At 37.2% G+C, this 18,001-nt stretch overlaps 1 protein-coding gene across 4 annotated transcripts; it reads right to left on the reverse strand.

Moving 5' to 3' along the window:
* Positions 1–2,492: 2,492 nt before the first annotated feature.
* Positions 2,493–12,385, reverse strand: LOC104907685 (uncharacterized). Of its 4 annotated transcripts, none has more exons than XM_048643174.2 (10): positions 11,991–12,385; positions 9,665–9,714; positions 7,656–7,867; positions 6,615–7,449; positions 6,254–6,315; positions 6,078–6,136; positions 4,889–4,995; positions 3,622–3,694; positions 3,354–3,534; positions 2,493–3,234 (listed from the first exon to the last, which is right to left on the reverse strand). In XM_048643174.2, exons 3-10 carry the CDS (start codon positions 7,843–7,845, stop codon positions 3,149–3,151), a joined length of 1,593 nt encoding a protein of 530 aa, XP_048499131.1. In that variant the 5' UTR covers positions 7,846–7,867; positions 9,665–9,714; positions 11,991–12,385; the 3' UTR covers positions 2,493–3,148. The 4 variants fall into 4 exon arrangements, with proteins under 4 accessions (XP_048499131.1, XP_048499130.1, XP_010694955.2 ...); XM_048643173.2 differs by having other exon boundaries at positions 9,574–9,714; XM_010696653.4 differs by lacking the exon at positions 9,665–9,714 and having other exon boundaries at positions 11,991–12,384.
* Positions 12,386–18,001: the final 5,616 nt, after the last annotated feature.

The following is an 18,001-nucleotide window of genomic DNA, read 5'->3' on the forward strand; positions in this document are numbered from 1 at the left end:
CCCGACCAGCACTACCACCACGATTCTCTCTACTCTCACCATCAATGGTGATATCAACACCATCAACATCCGATGACTAGCACTACCATCATGATTCTCTCTCCTCCTCCTTCGTCCAATAAGCGATTCAAATTTTCTCTCTCATTCTCTCTCCTCTTTCCAAAATCATTATCGAAAACACGTGATTTTGCCTATTACTCTGTTGGACATATCATCGGAATCGACGATTTGTCTTCTCGTTGTTTGCAAGGTGCTCAACGACTTGCTTTAGAACAATGTATATCATGTTCTGAATTAATGTATATCATGTTCTAAAATAATGAGCAACATGTTCTAAAACGATGTACATCATGTTATAAAACAATATATATCATGTTCTAAAACAATATACATCATGTATATCATGTTCTAAGACAATATACATCATGTTCTAAATTTTAAAGTGTTCTCATATAAGGGAGTATTCTCACTGGATTTCAACCTTATGAATAAGTGAGTTCATATGAGAATGCTTACTTACATGAGAAATGAGAATGAAGTTTTACGCGTTATAATTCTTATGAATAAGTGATGTAACTCTAATGAAAAAATGATGTAGCTCAAAATAAAGAATATTAGAAAAAAGAATCAATTTTTTTTTTGGCCTCAATTTTTTTTAGGGAGGTATAACTCTAATGAATAAGTGTTGTAACTCTAAACCAATCGTGTGGTTGAGATTCATTCTCATTTCTCATGTAAGGAGCATTCTCATGTAATATTGCCTCTATACATGAGAATGCTCCTTACATGAGAAATGAGAATGAATCTCAACCACACGATTGGTTTAGAGTTACAACACTTATTCATTAGAGTTACATCCCTCTAAAAAATTTTGAATTCAAAAAAATTTTGTTTTTTTTGAATATTTTTTTTCAAATATTATGTTTTTGGAGTTACATCACTTTTTTCATTAGAGTTACATCACTTATTCATAAGAGTTGTAGCGTGTAAAATTCATTCTCATTTCTCATATAAGTATGCATTCTCATATGAACTCACTTCTATATATATATACACTTAAACTTTTTTTGTTGAAATAATTTTGGACGTTTTACAATTCTCGCTCTAGATACTTTTACCTGGCACAGTAATTTTCACTTATCCTCCAAATGTCCAAAATGAGGATTGAAATTTGAAAAGACTGGTTACTTCAACCCTTTTGGTGGCTTTTGTATTTTGCAATTTGCATTTTATAAGACTTTATATATGCATTTAGCTTACTTTGTGAAATGAATATAATGAGTCTAATGTTTCAAATTTCAATAATTCAATAATCATAAAAGACTGTGAATCTAAATAGGGGGGAATATATTGGTATATTGTATAATAATCAAACTAGACTAAACTGTATTAGGACTCAAAAAAAATGTTTCAAACTGGACATGGCTTCTGCTCCAAGAATAGAGGATTGTGTTGGTTGTGAGATATGTGAATCCGCTTGTCCAACATATTTCTAAGCGTTCGAGTTTATTTATGGCATGAAACAACTTGCAGGTCTAGGTTATTGATAGTTTGATACGTTTCAGAGAATTCCACATGAATCCATTTATTATGTTTGGATTTTTTTGTTAATGACAAAACTTGTACCCAAATAAAAATCCACTTCTTTTAGGGTACGAGTTTTTTTGGCCCAAGTGTACCTTGTCTTACCGGACTAAATAAAAATTTGGATCGAATTTTGACTCAATTTGTCGAGTCCAAAAAATTTTGGACTGGATGTAGATCTAACAAAGTCCTATCCACTTACACCCTGAACTGCACTTGATTCGAACTCAACGTAAAATTTTTAAAGTTTACTGGACTCAAAAGAGATCGGAGTTAGACTCAATTTATCGAGTCCAAAAAGATTTGGACTGAATTTCAATCTGACAAAGTCCAATCCAGTCTCATCCATTCACACCCTAACCCTACCTACAAAGTACAAACCACTAAAAAGCACCCTAACCAACCACCAAAACCTCTACCACCAACAAACCAGCCAAAAAGGGGAGCATGATTACAAAAATAAGGTAGCAAGATTGTTTCCTGTATAGAGCAAAAGTATAGTACTTCTTCCGTTTTTTTACTTGGAATACTTTTTTTTTTATCAATTCCAATGCAAAATTTGGGTAGGAGAGAGGTACAGAGGAAAAAAAAAAAAAAAGACCCCCATGTGATTGGAGAGAGATAGAGAGAAAGGAAAAGCAAAAGTAGAAAGTGTTGCAAGTAATTAACTATTTCATTTTTAGGAAAGTGTTGCAAGTAAAAAAAAAAAACGGAGGAAGTAAATAAAAGTTGTTTGCTATATAGAGCAGAACAGCAGTATATATTTCAAGCAACAAAAGCTATGTCTGAGGCAAGGCTATTCCTCGAAGCTGGACAAACAAAATCATGGTACACGAATTACAGGAGCAAAAACGTTCAATCAAGTGTTTATAAACCGATCACAAATTGATTGATTATTTGACAGAACATTGGAAAAGCTGGGCATGTGTATTACTGTACAATGTAGAATTCTCCTACAATCAAATACGGTAGCAAAAATCCTGTTATGATTGTTTAGATAACAGATCTAAAAGAAGTTGAGTGTTCAAGAAACCTTCTGAATATATAACATACAACTAATACAGCATACCCAATGGTTTCACAAGAGCCGAAAGATCCATTAAAGCATCAAAAGATACGTTCTGTTCATAACAATTACACGTTGTTTCAATAGCAGAATACTACAGGACTTTTACCTTCCATCGGTTCTGTTTTCTCCAAATAGGATGTCAGCAACAAGGCAGGTCATTAGTACTAGCACGAGTTACAAGCGAACAAAGTCAGTGCTGAGAGGTGATCAGCACCACTCCTGTAAAACAAGGCCCATATTTGGGGTTGATGGGGTTTTGTGAGGAGATGGGCTGGAAGATTGTTCAGAAAAAGAGAATCTCATATCTGAATTCTGAAGGAATTGAGATTGTGCAAGGAAAGCTACAAGGTGACAGAGGTAGCTGGTTGGGGTATGAGAGCCAACGATTGAAGAAGCCACCGTACCAATTTCCTTTGTTTTCTGATAGACTAAGCAATCAACAAACTTTCAAAATAATTCAGTGAGTTTTACAGCAGAACCCATCTTTGAAGTTCTTTACATATCTGATACAGACCACAGATATGCTTCTCGCTCGGTAGCCCGTTTCTCGTTCGTCCTCTTAAACAATTGCTTTTCATATCCTACATTGAAGGGTAAAAAAAAGCAAGCATCGTGAATTTTATTTGAATCTAGCAAAACTTTGTTCCATGACTTCAGATTACAAAGCAAAATAGTTTCAAGGATTAATAAGTAGACTTACCATTACTACGATTAACACCATCCCAATGTCTCCCAGGTTTAATACCGTATCTGTTAGGTTCGTAGTCAAGCCCCCTTTTGATCCAACTGTGACTAGGTATATCTTGGGGAATGATGAAACCAGACTCTTTCATCTTCTCATTCTCCCCCAAGTCTGAAAGAAGCAAGTTGGATTGTTTATTCTGCAATTTATTCAAAGTCATTTCAGTCTCGTTTCTATAGATTGGCAAGAACACTTTTTTTTGGTAACTGAACTATAGATACATTACCTTGACCAAATGTGCCATTGGATCACCCCACCTAAGTCTATCCTTCATCATTCTATCGAGTTCGGGATCATCTCTGCCAACAAAATATGCATGCATCATGAGATTTCAGATAGTTCGCGTAAGAGAACTACATCTACATACCACACGCAGTACCCAAAATCTTACTAATAACTATGACTCTTCCTGACTGCACCACAAAGAGTCCTTTTTGCAAGATATTAATCAGCCCTCAGCCCCATCTTAAATATTTTTACATTTTGATGTGGGTCATCGTCCTTCAATAATCCACTTCCTTAACATATTGAAGTCGATTTTTCAGCTTTCTCATCCCTTCTATTATTCCTTAAACATCATTCCTATTATCCTATAGAATTGAGAAATACTAAGCAGGGGGCAGATGAAGTAATACTTGAGTATCGACAATATTGAGAAACAAGCAATTCTTGGGAGGTAAGGAACGTATCTAGCAAATACACAGACAAACACACAAATCATAGCAGATTGGCATATACAATACTGATCCCACTTTTAGGTCAGGTCTGAGAAGGCCCAAGATGTAAATAATTACCTAGTACCCTTGGACCAATAATTTTAACTACCTCATCAACTGTCATTATTCCTCAAACATCATTCTGTTTAGAAATTAAAAATCAAGCAGATAGATTACATCAAATTGAGATTTTTCCTCAAAATAAAATAATTTGGACAGTGACACCATTGAAACACGAGCTGCAGCAATATATAAACAAAAGCAAATCCAGAAGGGCCTATAGAACCAAAAATGAAAAGTAGTACGACACAAGCACATGAATGAGCTAATCTAGAAAGGAAAGCAACTAAACCCTACTTCTGCAAACAACCTTAGATCATCTTCTACAGAGCCATTTATAGATAAACCCTTTCCTTTAACTTTTCTGGGCTACGCACCGAAAAACTTCTATTGCTATTCACCCATAGATCAGAAAAGCACAACTGGACAAGTAACAATAGTTTTAGATGCTCTAAGATATGTTGAATCAAATAAACATATCTGTTATAATATGCAAACATCACCTATATATGGTTACGCTAGAATTGAGTAACTTGAATCCACAACTAAAAACACAAATGCTGAACAGAAAACTCATTTTCTCAATGAGTCCCCAATAATAGGGGAAAACACAAAACCATGTCAAAAGCGTAAAAGCCAACTTCATCAGAAGGTATCCTTATCATATAATTCATGATAGAGCAAGCAGACATGAAATCAGTAACCACTTGACTTTACCTAGACCGTGCAAAAGGCTTATCTTTCTCAAGTTCCAGCTCAAGAATCCTAGCTTCAGCTTCGCGTTTTTGAGCCAATCCCTTGCTCCACTCCAACTTCTTCTCCTCCTAATCAACCATAGATAATGCGTGAATTAGTCCTGACAGAATAAATGCAATAAAGATTCTTTCTTTTTGGTGCGTGGGTTTTTTTTTTGGGGGGGGGGGGGGGGGTTAGATGAGAAGGAGAATATATGAATCCTAAAAGACACCCGTTCTGAAAAAATAAAAACAAGTTCAAGGTATATTATCATGTTAAAAAAAAAAAAAAAAAATCCATCTTTACAAAGAGTGATGACATAAGATGCGACAGGGGTCTCAGCAGAAGATCCAATTTTATGTCCATTCAGAAAAGGAGGCACATAATCACTACTGCAGCTTAACCAAGAAATTGAGCAGATCAAAATGTTCAAAAGCATTTATTTTGCTAGTACTGTTGAATGTGTAACATTAAGATTTCCATAAACATTTTGTGCATTCTTTGTGGAGGTTTCGACCCTTCAATTATAAAGCTATTCAAATACAAACAAATTATCTTGAATTTCAGAAAATTAGCACACTAACTGAACAGAAAAAGTATAGAACTGCAGTTTCCGCATCATAGGGATAAGGGCATAAGGCTATGTACAGACAGAGACCCATACTTCCCCTCTCCCACCCCCACCCTAACCCATCCCCCAAAAGAGAAAAAGAAGGAAGAAAAAAAAAACATCAGGCTTTATTTACAAAACATGCATCTCCACTATGACTTGAAGGCTTCACTACCAAAATAGACAAGTAATCTCATCTCACTCATTCAAAGAGATATTGGACCGACAGATCGAAAATATAAAGCAGGCAAGTATCATACAAGAAAGGGTATGCATGAATATCGTGTGGCTAATAATTACTAAGAAGAGACAAATCACGTGTTTTATTGAATTTAATCTAATGTTTAGGTGGCCTATAAGAAGGTTACCAAACTTTCATTAATCTACACTTTGTACAAGGTCATAAATATAGTTCATATAGCTAATATGGATCAATCTGGCATCCTACGCAATCTAATACCTTTTACAACCTAGTTCTTTAAACATGTACTCCAGCAAGACCATTCTTTTTCTTACATGCATCATAACATAAAAAAAGCCATAAAAGAAAAATTTAGCTACCTTGGGCTTTTCCTCTTTCTTGTTTAACTTCAAGAACTCATCCTTTGATATGCGTCCTCCTGAAATAAAGTTTTCAATGTTATTAAATCATAAACATGTAAATGCCAAAAAAGCACAGCGTAAAATATACCAATATTCAGACTTGAGAGCACAAAGCCAGAAACCAAGTCACTAACCCTTGTAACGATATACTGGTTCCGCGCCACGTCCACTTATAGAAGGATCCATCTCATTAAATCTACGAATATTTACACACTATATGAGATTAACTCACAGGTAATAAGAGATGATAGCCAAAATCTAAAATGAGAATATCAAGTTATCAAGCAACAACCCACTCCCGACCTAAAAAAAGAAGGTATTTGAATTTTAAAGAGTAGGTTAGAAGCAAGATGTTTCTCCTGTACTGCAGATAAAAAATTACCAGCTGTAGCAAAAATTTCCACTTCACTTCTTTTATGCATTTACTCCAAGCAAAAGATTATCACTCAAGTGATGTACTTCTATGAATATACAAATATACGAGAGAAGTCATACCTCGACCATTCATCCTTTTTAATTTTAGCAATCTCTTCACTAACATCTTTGCCCGTAATCAAACCCGTTTTCTGTTGGTCTTTTCTTTTTCTCGGGGGAGAAAGATCTGCTTCGTTAGGCATCTCTCTTGCTCTGTGACCCCTTTTACCAATCCCCTGCTGGCTTTTCCTCGGAGGTGAAAGGTCCTCTGAAACTCTTGAATCATTTAGTTTTGGAGAACTAGGACGCTTTCGGCGGGGGGGAGACAGGTCACCCAAATTAGAGTCTCTTACACCAGAAACTAAAGGCTTTCTGCGAGGCATGGGTGAAAGGGAACCATGACTTCGTCCCTGCCGACGTGGTGGAGATATATCACTATCCTGATCTGCATCAGAAGCTTTGGTTTTCCGTTCTGGTGAGGGAGAATCATAACGTTTACGGCGCTGGCGTGGTGGTGAGAAATCCACCTTCTTACTGGCATCCAGGGACTTTGTATCATTCTCAGGTGATGGAGAATCATAGAACTTTTGACGTTGTCTAGGTGGTGACAGATCATCACGCCCTGGTGAAGGAGTGTCATTACGTTGGCGACGCTGTCGTGGTGGTGACAGATCAGTAAGTTCTCTACCTAACTCTGAAGCATCTACCCCAGCCTCTGGAGAAGGTGTGTCATACCTAGCTTTTCGATTACGGGGTGGGGAAATATCTGAACTTGGATCAACCTTTGGCACCTCAGAAATCGGAACCCAACCACTACCATCTTTAGAAATTTCATTGTAAGAACGCCTAGCTCTAAGCTGCTCTAACCTCTTTATCCTCTTAAACTCTATGTCTTCATCAACTTGTGGCTTCTCATCTACAAAAGATGAGTTTAGGTCATGGTCCATAAACAGGAAATTCCTAATTCATCCTAGTTACGAACATTTTCTCCTTCATAACATTTTCTCCTTATATATTCAACGATTAATGGTGTATATGAAAAACAAATTATCATCCTAATCTATAACTTATACTAAAATTGTAATTGAACATTTTATCACATTAAAAAAAACAACAATTTACCAGGTGAATCGTTTTCTTCCTCTTCTTCGACAATGACTGGCTTTTGCCACACAGGATCTTCATCCACAACGAGTACGCCGGCGGCAACTGGTTTAGTTTTCTTCTTTTTCTTCTTCTTCTCCTCTTTTACTGCATTACTTTCATACTTTTTCAAGTATTCTTTCAGGGATGAAGAAGCTGGTGCAGCCATTACCACTATTCACTTGCTAATTCTACACCAAAAACAAATGAAAAATCTCATCAAAATATAAAAATTAAAGTTGAATTCATCAAGAAACAATAACAATCGCATGAGTAATTACATCAAAGTATATTTCAAAAATCGCAACAAAAGATCGTCTAAACAAGTATCATCTACGGGAAAGGTAAAGAAACCTGGAACGAGGTTGATCAATTCGAGCCCAGAATTTCGTATAAGCTGAGAGGTCTCTAAAATTCGGAGGGTTTTAGGGGTGTCTTCGATGCAAATGGCCGAAAATTATATAAAATCAATAACAAACATATATTCTTAATTAATCAATTCTAATACTTCCTCTGTTTTTTTAACTTGCAATCTATATATGGTAAAATATTGCAAGTAAAAAAACCTGAAGAAAGTACTATTATTACTAGCTTTTGAAGCCCGTGTATCATTTATATGGTATAATTATATTCATATATCATTATGTGTGATAATAAGTACTTTAAAATCCATATTCTAATTGCATAACAGGTTTATATTCTAATTCTAACATGAATAGGTTTTGTAGAAAAACCCTAATTTTAATTGCAGTTTGTTACTTTAATACGTTAGTGTAGTCAAATATTTATTTTTATACGTTACTTTAACAAAAAAAATTTAAATATAACATAAATGGGTCTATTTCAAAGTAATTTTTAAACGCTTTACAATAATACAAAAACTATATTTTTCTGAACTATATATTAAAAGTAAAATCGATTTACTATAATTAAAATTTTCATCGTTAACCGAACTTTATTTCTTCTTATCCTAAACTCTATACATGTATTTTTATTATTTTGTAACTATGTAATTTTTTTAAATGATATGACAATTAATAAACGTGATCGCGACCTCGTGGGCTCATTTTTGGACTCTGCTTTATATATTAGTTATATAACGCCCCGACCTCTAACCCTATTTATTAGGTTGATTAGAGAGTCATTAGCAGCGAAACCTAAGCGGTTAAGTGTGTTATCGTCGTACAAGTTGAAACTTAGCAACTAACATAGTTTGACATAAACTTAAAGTAAAACAATAATCATAAGTGTTTTTATAAAAGCACAAAACTAAACAACTCCTCACAACTACGCCATGCCACCAGAGTTCTAGATTCAGCGAAATTCAGTCACCTGAAATAATCAACAACAATTAGCCGCGAAAACCCACGCCATCAGGGGTCTAGATTCAACGAAATTCATGGCCTAGCAGTGTAATTCATTGACATACGACAGCAAGTATCCTGAGTTAGAAATAACAGCAAGGTAAAAGCATAAAATTATTGACTTTTATTAATTTTTTTGGACTTAGTACTTCGTTAATTTTTCTTTCATTATGTTCTAACAAAAAACTAGATGAAAGCACTTATATTGAAACCAAAAGGCAGCAAATTTTTTAACTTGAAAGTGCTAAATAGATTAGCGTAATAGTAGCAATAAGGAGTTTAAGTAGTGAAATTGTGTTCGTAACTTTGTTTTAGCTGCGTATTTGTTATGGCTGATTTTTACAAGTTGACATTGACACAATGACTAAACGTCTTTGACGTTACGACGTAAGACTAGCTGCACCAATGTGACACAAAGACTAAGTCAATGAAGTTTGAAACTACTGGTCCGAGAAAGAAGGAACCAAGTTAGATTATGGTTGGCCAGCGAAAATAAGAGACCTAGCCGCTGCACAAAGCAAGGAGGAAATTACAGTCATGCGAGCTTAGTGCGGAGGATCTCCGATATTCCGGCAAGGCAGCCGTTGTGTAACGCCCCGATCCTCAATCACAATTAATACAAACCTTAATACAATAGTCTTCTAATTTGACTCGAAATTTCGTCAGCATTTACTCTGAAAATTGAACAGCCCAATGTTAACAATTTAAACCTGTTTACAAACTCCATAAAATATAATGTTCTCAATTTCAAAACCTAAACCGTCGACGCTTTCGCGGAAACAACCTCAAGAGGGAATCAAATCCAATGAAACTAATCAATATCACAAACTAATCTAAGAAATCTTCAATTAAAACCTCAAAAATAATAACATAACCAATACATATTTAAACCCAAGTATAATTTACATTTGAAAGTCTTCGAATAGAAAGTTCCTCTATAAATTTCCAGGTCGTCACAGGTTCAACCCCAAAAGGGAAAGAATAACACAAACAAACACAAATATAACACACGTCAGCAAAAGCTGAGTACCAACACTCCACCTTAAGCAAAAGAAGAAAGCATCAAAATATGTACTTCAAAAGATAAAAGTAATAACTCAAATTCTCATTATATTCTTATCTGAAGTTTCCCTTATAAACATTCTATGTCAATCTATATCCAATCAAAGCCAAAAGGTTTTGTATCTCAAAGCTACCTTAATTATACTCAATGCTCGTAATCCATGTAAAATAATAACCATGTAAACCACGTAGACAAGAATATAGTCAAATAGAGTTACTAATTAATAAGTTTCAAGACCGAAATAAAAAAGTAATCGAGTAGCAAGTTCACGACATTTGAGTATCCTAAGATATTAATAAGGATTCATTGAGTCCATACTCACGAGTAATTCATCTTTGATAATCAAATACAAGACGTGGAGTAAATATCAATTATTATCAAGTCCAAAGATCAATCCATTAAACAAGAGTTATCAAATAATCCAAAGATAAAGTCAGAGTGGATCCGGGAGCCCCGGCCGACCCACTAAATAGCAAATGATAGACCTGGGAGTCCCGGCCGGTCTATGATAATGTAAACCCGAGAGCCCCGGCCAGTTTACCAACAATATCAATGGCCAATAACCCATAGTGTGCACACCCCTCAACTCAAGCTTTATGTGACCCGGTAGCCCCGGCCGGCCACGCTAGAGAAGAGGACGGTTTAGTATCTTGCCACATACGACGAATATCAATCAATCCAATATCTTCCCAATTCGGGCGAAGATAATGTAACAATACATCTATATTTCTAATAGCTAGTCCATGTAATCTTTCATTTTCCATGATTAAAACCAAGAGCAACAAGGGACAATCTTTCTTTCACAATGATCCAAAAATCAACGATCTTTCTAAGAATCAATTTCTAAAAAAATCAATCAACCCAAATAATATTTCTCAAGGTTCCAAAATCACATGAGCGAATCCATCTATCCAATAATATTATAGTTCATACTATGTATTTCAATCCAAATCAATTCTATACAATTCCATATCCACTTCGATATCATCAATGATTCTACAATCACACGAATTTATCAAATTATTCGGTATCATTATAATCCATATCATATTCTTCAATCTTTACACTGTTCCATATTCACTTCAAATAGATCTGATATAATCATACTTGATGACACTAACATAGTAAAGCTGAGAAAAGGACTCGTTATGGTTAATCATAACACATTCCGCTACTTTTAAGTTTATAAACAATAACTAGGTATGATCTAGGTAATTAAAATACTAATTTATGCTACAACACTCGATTTATACCATAATCAATACACCATTTCAAACGAATCAACAAATGTTTGTATTCATAGTAATTACATCTTTTCCTATAAACTTATTAAGGGATTCAATAACATCTCTTAACAAACAACCAAAAATCTCATTAAGACTAACCAAGGATTTGAATCAATCACTATTCCGATACTCTTTATGTACTATTTAAAGATTACACATGATATATATATTTCCAAGGACCTCATTATAGAATCAAACTACACCAACTACTATGAATTCTAGTTCTAATGATAATCCAGTCCACCCATTCTAACTGAATTTCACAGATACAACATAATAATTCAGGACACAAAAACCTCAATTAGTGCTAACAATCTGTCCAAAAACTCAATCCATTATGTAAAATGCATAGTCAAGATATAAAAGTTATTTCAAACTCATCTCTGAAATTAATTAACCAAATACTATAATTTAGTTGATTTCATATTAAACGCTCAAGCCCAAAAATCTAAACAAATCAAAAGAAGAGGAAGAGTGTGGCACAGTTTTAATTTTCAAACATGAACAAACAAGAACTGTATACTTATTATCAAACATCCTTCAAGCCAACAAATTAACTCAATCTTCAAATTCACCATTGAAGAAAATTAAAAAAGGATACCTCAAGATGGGTCACGATAAAGCGGCAGCAGCACCGCACGATCGTGTCGGCAGCGACACCGATGCAACAACAGCAACACGCAACAAAACAGAAGAGAGAGAAAAATAGTGGTGAGAATCACCACCAACACCACCAGTAGCGCAGCGAAACAACAACAACGTAAAGCAAGTAGAGGAGAGAGAAACAGATAGTGGAGAGTAGAAAAAGAACCCGAGGCTCTGGCGAGCAAGGAAAAAAAACTCCGGCGGTTCGATGCAGGTGGGGGCTGCTGGTTCGAGTGGCAGCACGAAGGAGGAGGAAAAGTGCGTGATAAGAGAGAAAACACGGTTTTGGGGTTGATGGGGGTTACTAACACCCGAGAAAAATAGAAGGGAGTTTTGGTTTTTGCTTATTGACCGACTAAAACAACCACGGGGTTTAATTATGATCTTCGAGTTTTCTTTTCTATTCACATCTAAAATGCCTACAACACAACTTACTAGTTACTAATTTAATACTGTAAATGTTTGCAACTATGATATACTAACAAATAATGATATTATTCTTTTGAACTCCAAGTTATTCAAACTCGGTTTTAGAAATATACTAGTAGATTAAACGCGTCTAAAGTATTGTTTAATTAACATATAATATCAACAATAATAAACTACTAGAATATCGTTATAAAATATAAACTCCATATTACTGTTATGGCTGATTTTTGTAGGATGACATTGACGTGATGACATAGCGACTTTGACACTAAGACACGACAGGAAGATGCGAAGACTAGGTCGACTAAAATCATTAACAGATTGTCCGAGAAAGGAAGGTGATAATCCGGCGATAATTCAGCTAACCAAGCCGTTGGAGAAAATCAATTGCATGAAGAAAGGAAGTAAATTTTGTCAGTTGAGCTTTGTTAGGAGAATCTCCTATAATCAAGGAACGGTTACCATTGTAATTGCTTAGGAAATCAATAGGGCATTTAAGCAGAAAAAGCCAAAGAGAAAAATACGGCATATGATATACAAAAACAAAGGCAAGAGCAAGATGAGGGACACGAGGACATTTTACACTTGTACTTAGAGAAAAACTTAAACTGTAACGATTGTCGCTCATCTGGAACGACAGTCCCTGATAGTAGATTGGTGGAACCATCTCCACCCGCGGTTTTTACTCACCTTCATTGCGGTTTTTCGCGTCACCATTTCTGTGTGTTTTTCCCTTTATTGCTCTTTGCATCCTTTCCTTGCATTGTCACATTCATAATCTGGTTGAATCGTCCCTAATTTTAATTATGTCGTAAGAGGCAAATTTTAGCATAAACAGTTTGGCGCCCACCGTGGGGCATAACCAGATCAACTATTGTTCAAATCCATCAAATGGCCGGAACACCAAGTCTCGAAGAAATGCAGAGGTTATATGACCAAATGAGAACAGAGATGCTCGAAATGAAGCAAGTTAATGAGCGCCTATCCTCTGACTTCTCATCGTCGCAGGAAAAGCTTCAAAAGCTGCAAGAGGAGTTAGCGTCATCCAAAGCCTCAAAGGTCCAGCGTCGTGCCAATATGGACGACATCCCTCTTATGCAGAATTATTCCGATTCAGATGGTGCGGAATCCGAAGATGACGCAGAGTTCGAGGACGAAGAGCCCTTGAATGACGCTAGAAAAGAATCCTGGCGAGGGAGAAGCAGATCCGATGGCGAAGCGCATGATCCTGATTGAGAGGCAGAATAGGCGCCTAATGAAGCTCATGCCCCATCTCCCTGGAGCTCCAACGCCAAGCATCGTAGAGCATCCTGATGGTTATGCGACATCATCGTTCGTAGAGAGGATCTCAAAGGTCGTGCTCCCCAAAAAGCTAAATCTACCCGTCCTCGTTGCCAATTATGATGGTTCGACCGATCCAGCCGAGCATGTTGCCAAATACAAGCAGCGGATGTGGCAAGCGTCAATTCCTTGGCACCTGGTGGAAGCCTGTATGTGCAAGTCTTTCGGAGCTACGTTCACCGGTCCTGCCCTCAAATGGCTTGGATCCCTTAAGCTAGGAAGCATCAGCAATTTTTCCACTCTAGTCAACAAGTTTTATGAGAAATTCGAAGGCAGTCGCAGCCTGGAGAAGCAGACGAGCGACCTATATGGCGTCGTCCAAGGACCTAAAGAATCGTTCGCGATTATTATAATCGCTTTAATAAAGAGATGATTAGCATTAAAGATCTTGATACTAAGACTGCTATTGAATGTTTCAAGAAAGATCTAATTCTGCGATCAAAACTCTACAACCGTCTGACAAAGTATCCGTGTCAGACGTTCGAGGAAGTCAAGTTGCGAGCATTGGCGTAGATGAGGCTAGAAGAAGATGATGCCATCCTCAACACCATATCAAAGCGTCATGCGCCAGACAATCCCAACGACCGGAAGGTTTTCGTCTCCAAGAAGAACAATTGGCGAAACCATCCGTACAATCGCCCAAATCAAGTAAATAATGTTACTGACGTAATCGATAATGCAGGTAGTGACGCAAGGACAGAGTCGCCGACCTTCCCTAATCTCGAGTCCTATGGATTCTCTGTCGACGTCGGAGGCGTCCTAAACGCCTTAACCAAGATCGGAGCACCCATTCGGTGGCCAAGAAAGAGTGATCGGCTAGATGCGCAAAAAGATCAAACCAAATAGCGTCAATTTCATCATGATCATGGTCACAAGACGGAGGAGTGCATCGCGTTACGACGAGAGGGCGCATTCATGCTCAATAAAGGACACCTTCAAGATCTCCTGAGCGGCAAAGGCAAGGCGTCCTTCGAAAGAAATCCTGCACAACCAGTTCCGCCTGCGTCACCGACGCACGTAAAGGTAATCAATGTAATTTCTGGCGGGTCTGATGTGTGTGGACTAACGTACTTCGCAGTCAAAAGGCTAGCAAGAGAAGGTACTCCCTCGTCCGTCGTTTTTAAATCTTGCAGGTCTAAAGAAGAACGCAAACTGGAGGTGATGGCGATCACCTTCGACGACCACGACGTGTGCGACGTGGAGCACTGTACCACGATGGACTCGTCATATCCTTGACTGTCAGTAACTGCCTTTTGAAGCGAGTATTGGTAGATGGAGGCAGCTCAACCAATATCATATTCAAAAGCGCCCTCGAAGGTATGGGACCGTGTGATAAGGATATTACTAAAATACCCAGATTGGCTAGCCAATGTCGTGGTCGTGAGCAAGAAGAACGGGAAGTGGAGAGTCTGCATAGACTTCACAGACTTGAACAAAGCATGTCCCAAAGATTCGTTCCCTCTCCCCTATATTGATGCGATGGTTGACGCGACGGCAGGTCACGAGCTCTTGACGTTCATGGACGCATATTCTGGGTACAATCAAATATTAATGCATCCGGACGATCAGGAAAAAACAGTGTCACCGACAAAGGTATATATTGTTATAAGGTTATGCCTTTTGGTTTGAAAAATGCAGGTGCCACCTATCAACGATTGGTCAACCAGATGTTTAAAGATCAACTGGGCGACACTATGGAAGTGTATATAGATGATATGCTCATCAAATCCAAACAAGCAAATGATCACATCCAACACTTGTCGGAAGCTTTCGACATCCTCCGAAGGTATGGCATGAAATTAAATCCTACTAAGTGCACACTTGGAGTGTCTCCAGGAAAGTTCCTAGGATACGTTGTAACACAATGAGGAATCGAAGCTAGCCCAAATCAAATAAGGGCCCTCATTAATATCCAATCTCCAAGGAACATCAAAGAAGTACAGAAATTAACCGGTTGCGTGGTCACGCTGAATCGCTTCATATCCCGGTCGTCTAAAAGATGTCACTTATTCTATGACGTCCTAAGAAAGAATAAAGGCTTCGACTCACTACAAGAAAAGGCCTAGTCACCAACGGCTCCACCGCGACGGCTAGCCAAACCGTCACTGTTTTCAAAATCAGCGTCCGTTTTAAACCGTCGTGCTCACCGACGGCTTTTAACGCGGATAGCGACGGCTACAACAGACGCTACAAAATAACGACCGTCCCAGACCGTCGTTGATTTTGACAGCTTATATTTTAGAATTTTTGTATTAGGCGTCGGCTTGAAGCGGTCGGTGATTTTAGCAAAGCCGTCGGTGATAGTTGCAGTTTAAATTTTAGAATTTTTGTATTAGGCGTCGGCTTTAAGCCGTCGGTGATTATAGCCAAGCCGTCGTTGAATATGACGACTTAAAACACACACTCCCACTCAAACTCTACTCTCAACCCACGAAACAAAACACGTAGTGCCGTCGTCTTCAAAGCGAATTTATTTCAACCAACTGAAGGAAAGTCCTTCACCTGCGACCGGCAACCGGCGACACGCCAAACCCTTCTGCTTGCCGGTAATTTTTGAAGCTCTATGTTTATTTTATTTTTTTAAAATTTTTGTTACAAATCAAACCCTAAAAACTGGGTTTTGGGAATGTAGGTAGCCACTTTATCAACTGCCGGCGCAGCGAAAACAATCCTTCCGCCGCCGCTGTCACCGCGCAACCCACTCCTTCCGCCGCCGCCGCCGCACAATTCTTTATGTTTCTCCAGTCCGTAAGTTAGCAACCTGATCAAATTACTTGTTGTTGTTGTGGTTTGTTGTTGTTGTGCTCAAAGTACTTGTTGTTGTTGTTGTTGTTGTTGTTGTTGTTGTTGTTGTTGTTGTCGTCGTTTGTTGTTGCTGTAATTTGTTGTTGTTGCTATAATTTGTTGTTGTTGTTGTTGTAATTTGTTGTTTGTTATTATTATTGTCGTTTGTTGTTGTTGTTGTCGTTTGTTATTGTTGTTGTCGTTTGTTGTTGTTGTTGTTTGTTGTTATTGTTATTGTTATTTGTTGTTGTTGTTGTTGTTTGTTGTTATTGTTATTTGTTATTGTTGTTGTTGTTGTTGTTGTTGTTGTTGTTGTTGTTGTTGTTGTTGTTGTTGTTGTTTGTTGTTATTGTTGTTGTTGTTTGTTTTTGTTGTTGTTGTTGTTGTTGTTGTTGTTGTTGTTGTTGTTGTTGTTGTTGTTGTTGTTGTTGTTGTTGTTGATGTTGTTGTTGTTGTTGTTTTGTTGTTGTTGTTGTTGTTGTTGTTGTTGTTGTTGTTGTTGTTGTTGTTGTTGTTGTTGTTGTTGTTATTTCACTTGAAAAGAGGTATGCGTGATTATTGTTTTTCTATGGTGCTGCTTCAATTTTTTTTTATGCTTTTATTTGTATTATATGCTTTTTTTACTTAACTTTGTCCAATTTTTGTAATACTGAAGCACAATCTGATATGTTTGTAATCCTTCTTGGCAAGAATTTAGGCTAATATAAAGTTTACATCAAAATTCAATCATCCAGTTTATTTTATTAATAATAGATTAATAGACTAGGTGCTTGAATAAAATACTAATACTTGTTATTAATAGACATATTTGTTTTCGTGGAAAAAGTTTGGATAATGTTATACATTTAATTTAAGTGTTTAAATAGATATGTTTGCATCATCATGTTCCTAGAATTGTAGAGTTGGGCACCATGAAACGGAAGGAGCGTTGGTGGATGTATGGTAGATATGACAATGGGCGTAAATTGAGGCCCGAGTTCTTGAGGGGGGTTGATGAATTCATTGAATTTTGCAAAGCAAATCCTGAAAGCCCAGGTTTGGATGAAGTTAGATGCCCGTGTCCGAAATGCAAGAACAGACGTATGCATGACGCCGACACGGTTAAAGTGCATGTGTATAGAAAGGGATTTATACCTGATTACTACGATTGGTATTCTCATGGTGAAGAGTTACCTCGATCCGCACATGAGCCATCTAATCCATACCATGAAATGATTTTCGATGCTCTTGGGAATAACTCAGAACCGTCCAATGTTGAAGAGCCTAGTGGAATGGACGAGGAGCCTAATCCTCAACCAAAGGTGTTTCTTGACCTATTAAAGGCTTCTGAGGAACCATTGTATGAAGGGAGCTCCATGTCCGTGTTGGAAATGGCATCTAGAATAGTATCTCTGAAGTGTGAGTACAATTTGC

Source organism: Beta vulgaris, chromosome 4 (genome assembly GCF_026745355.1).
Source record: "Beta vulgaris subsp. vulgaris cultivar EL10 chromosome 4, EL10.2, whole genome shotgun sequence".
Lineage (NCBI taxonomy): Eukaryota > Viridiplantae > Streptophyta > Magnoliopsida > Caryophyllales > Amaranthaceae > Beta > Beta vulgaris.

Bases quoted from the DNA above. Each gene is read 5' to 3' on its own strand.
- LOC104907685 (XM_048643174.2), bottom strand. From the start codon at position 7,845: ATGGCTGCACCAGCTTCTTCATCCCTGAAAGAATACTTGAAAAAGTAT. The intron at 6,316-6,614 runs GTATGACTTCTC...AAATATTCGTAG, and splicing joins AAAAAGGATGAATGGTCGAG to ATTTAATGAGATGGATCCTT. The intron at 3,535-3,621 runs GTAATGTATCTA...AATAAATTGCAG, and splicing joins CAATGGCACATTTGGTCAAG to AATAAACAATCCAACTTGCT.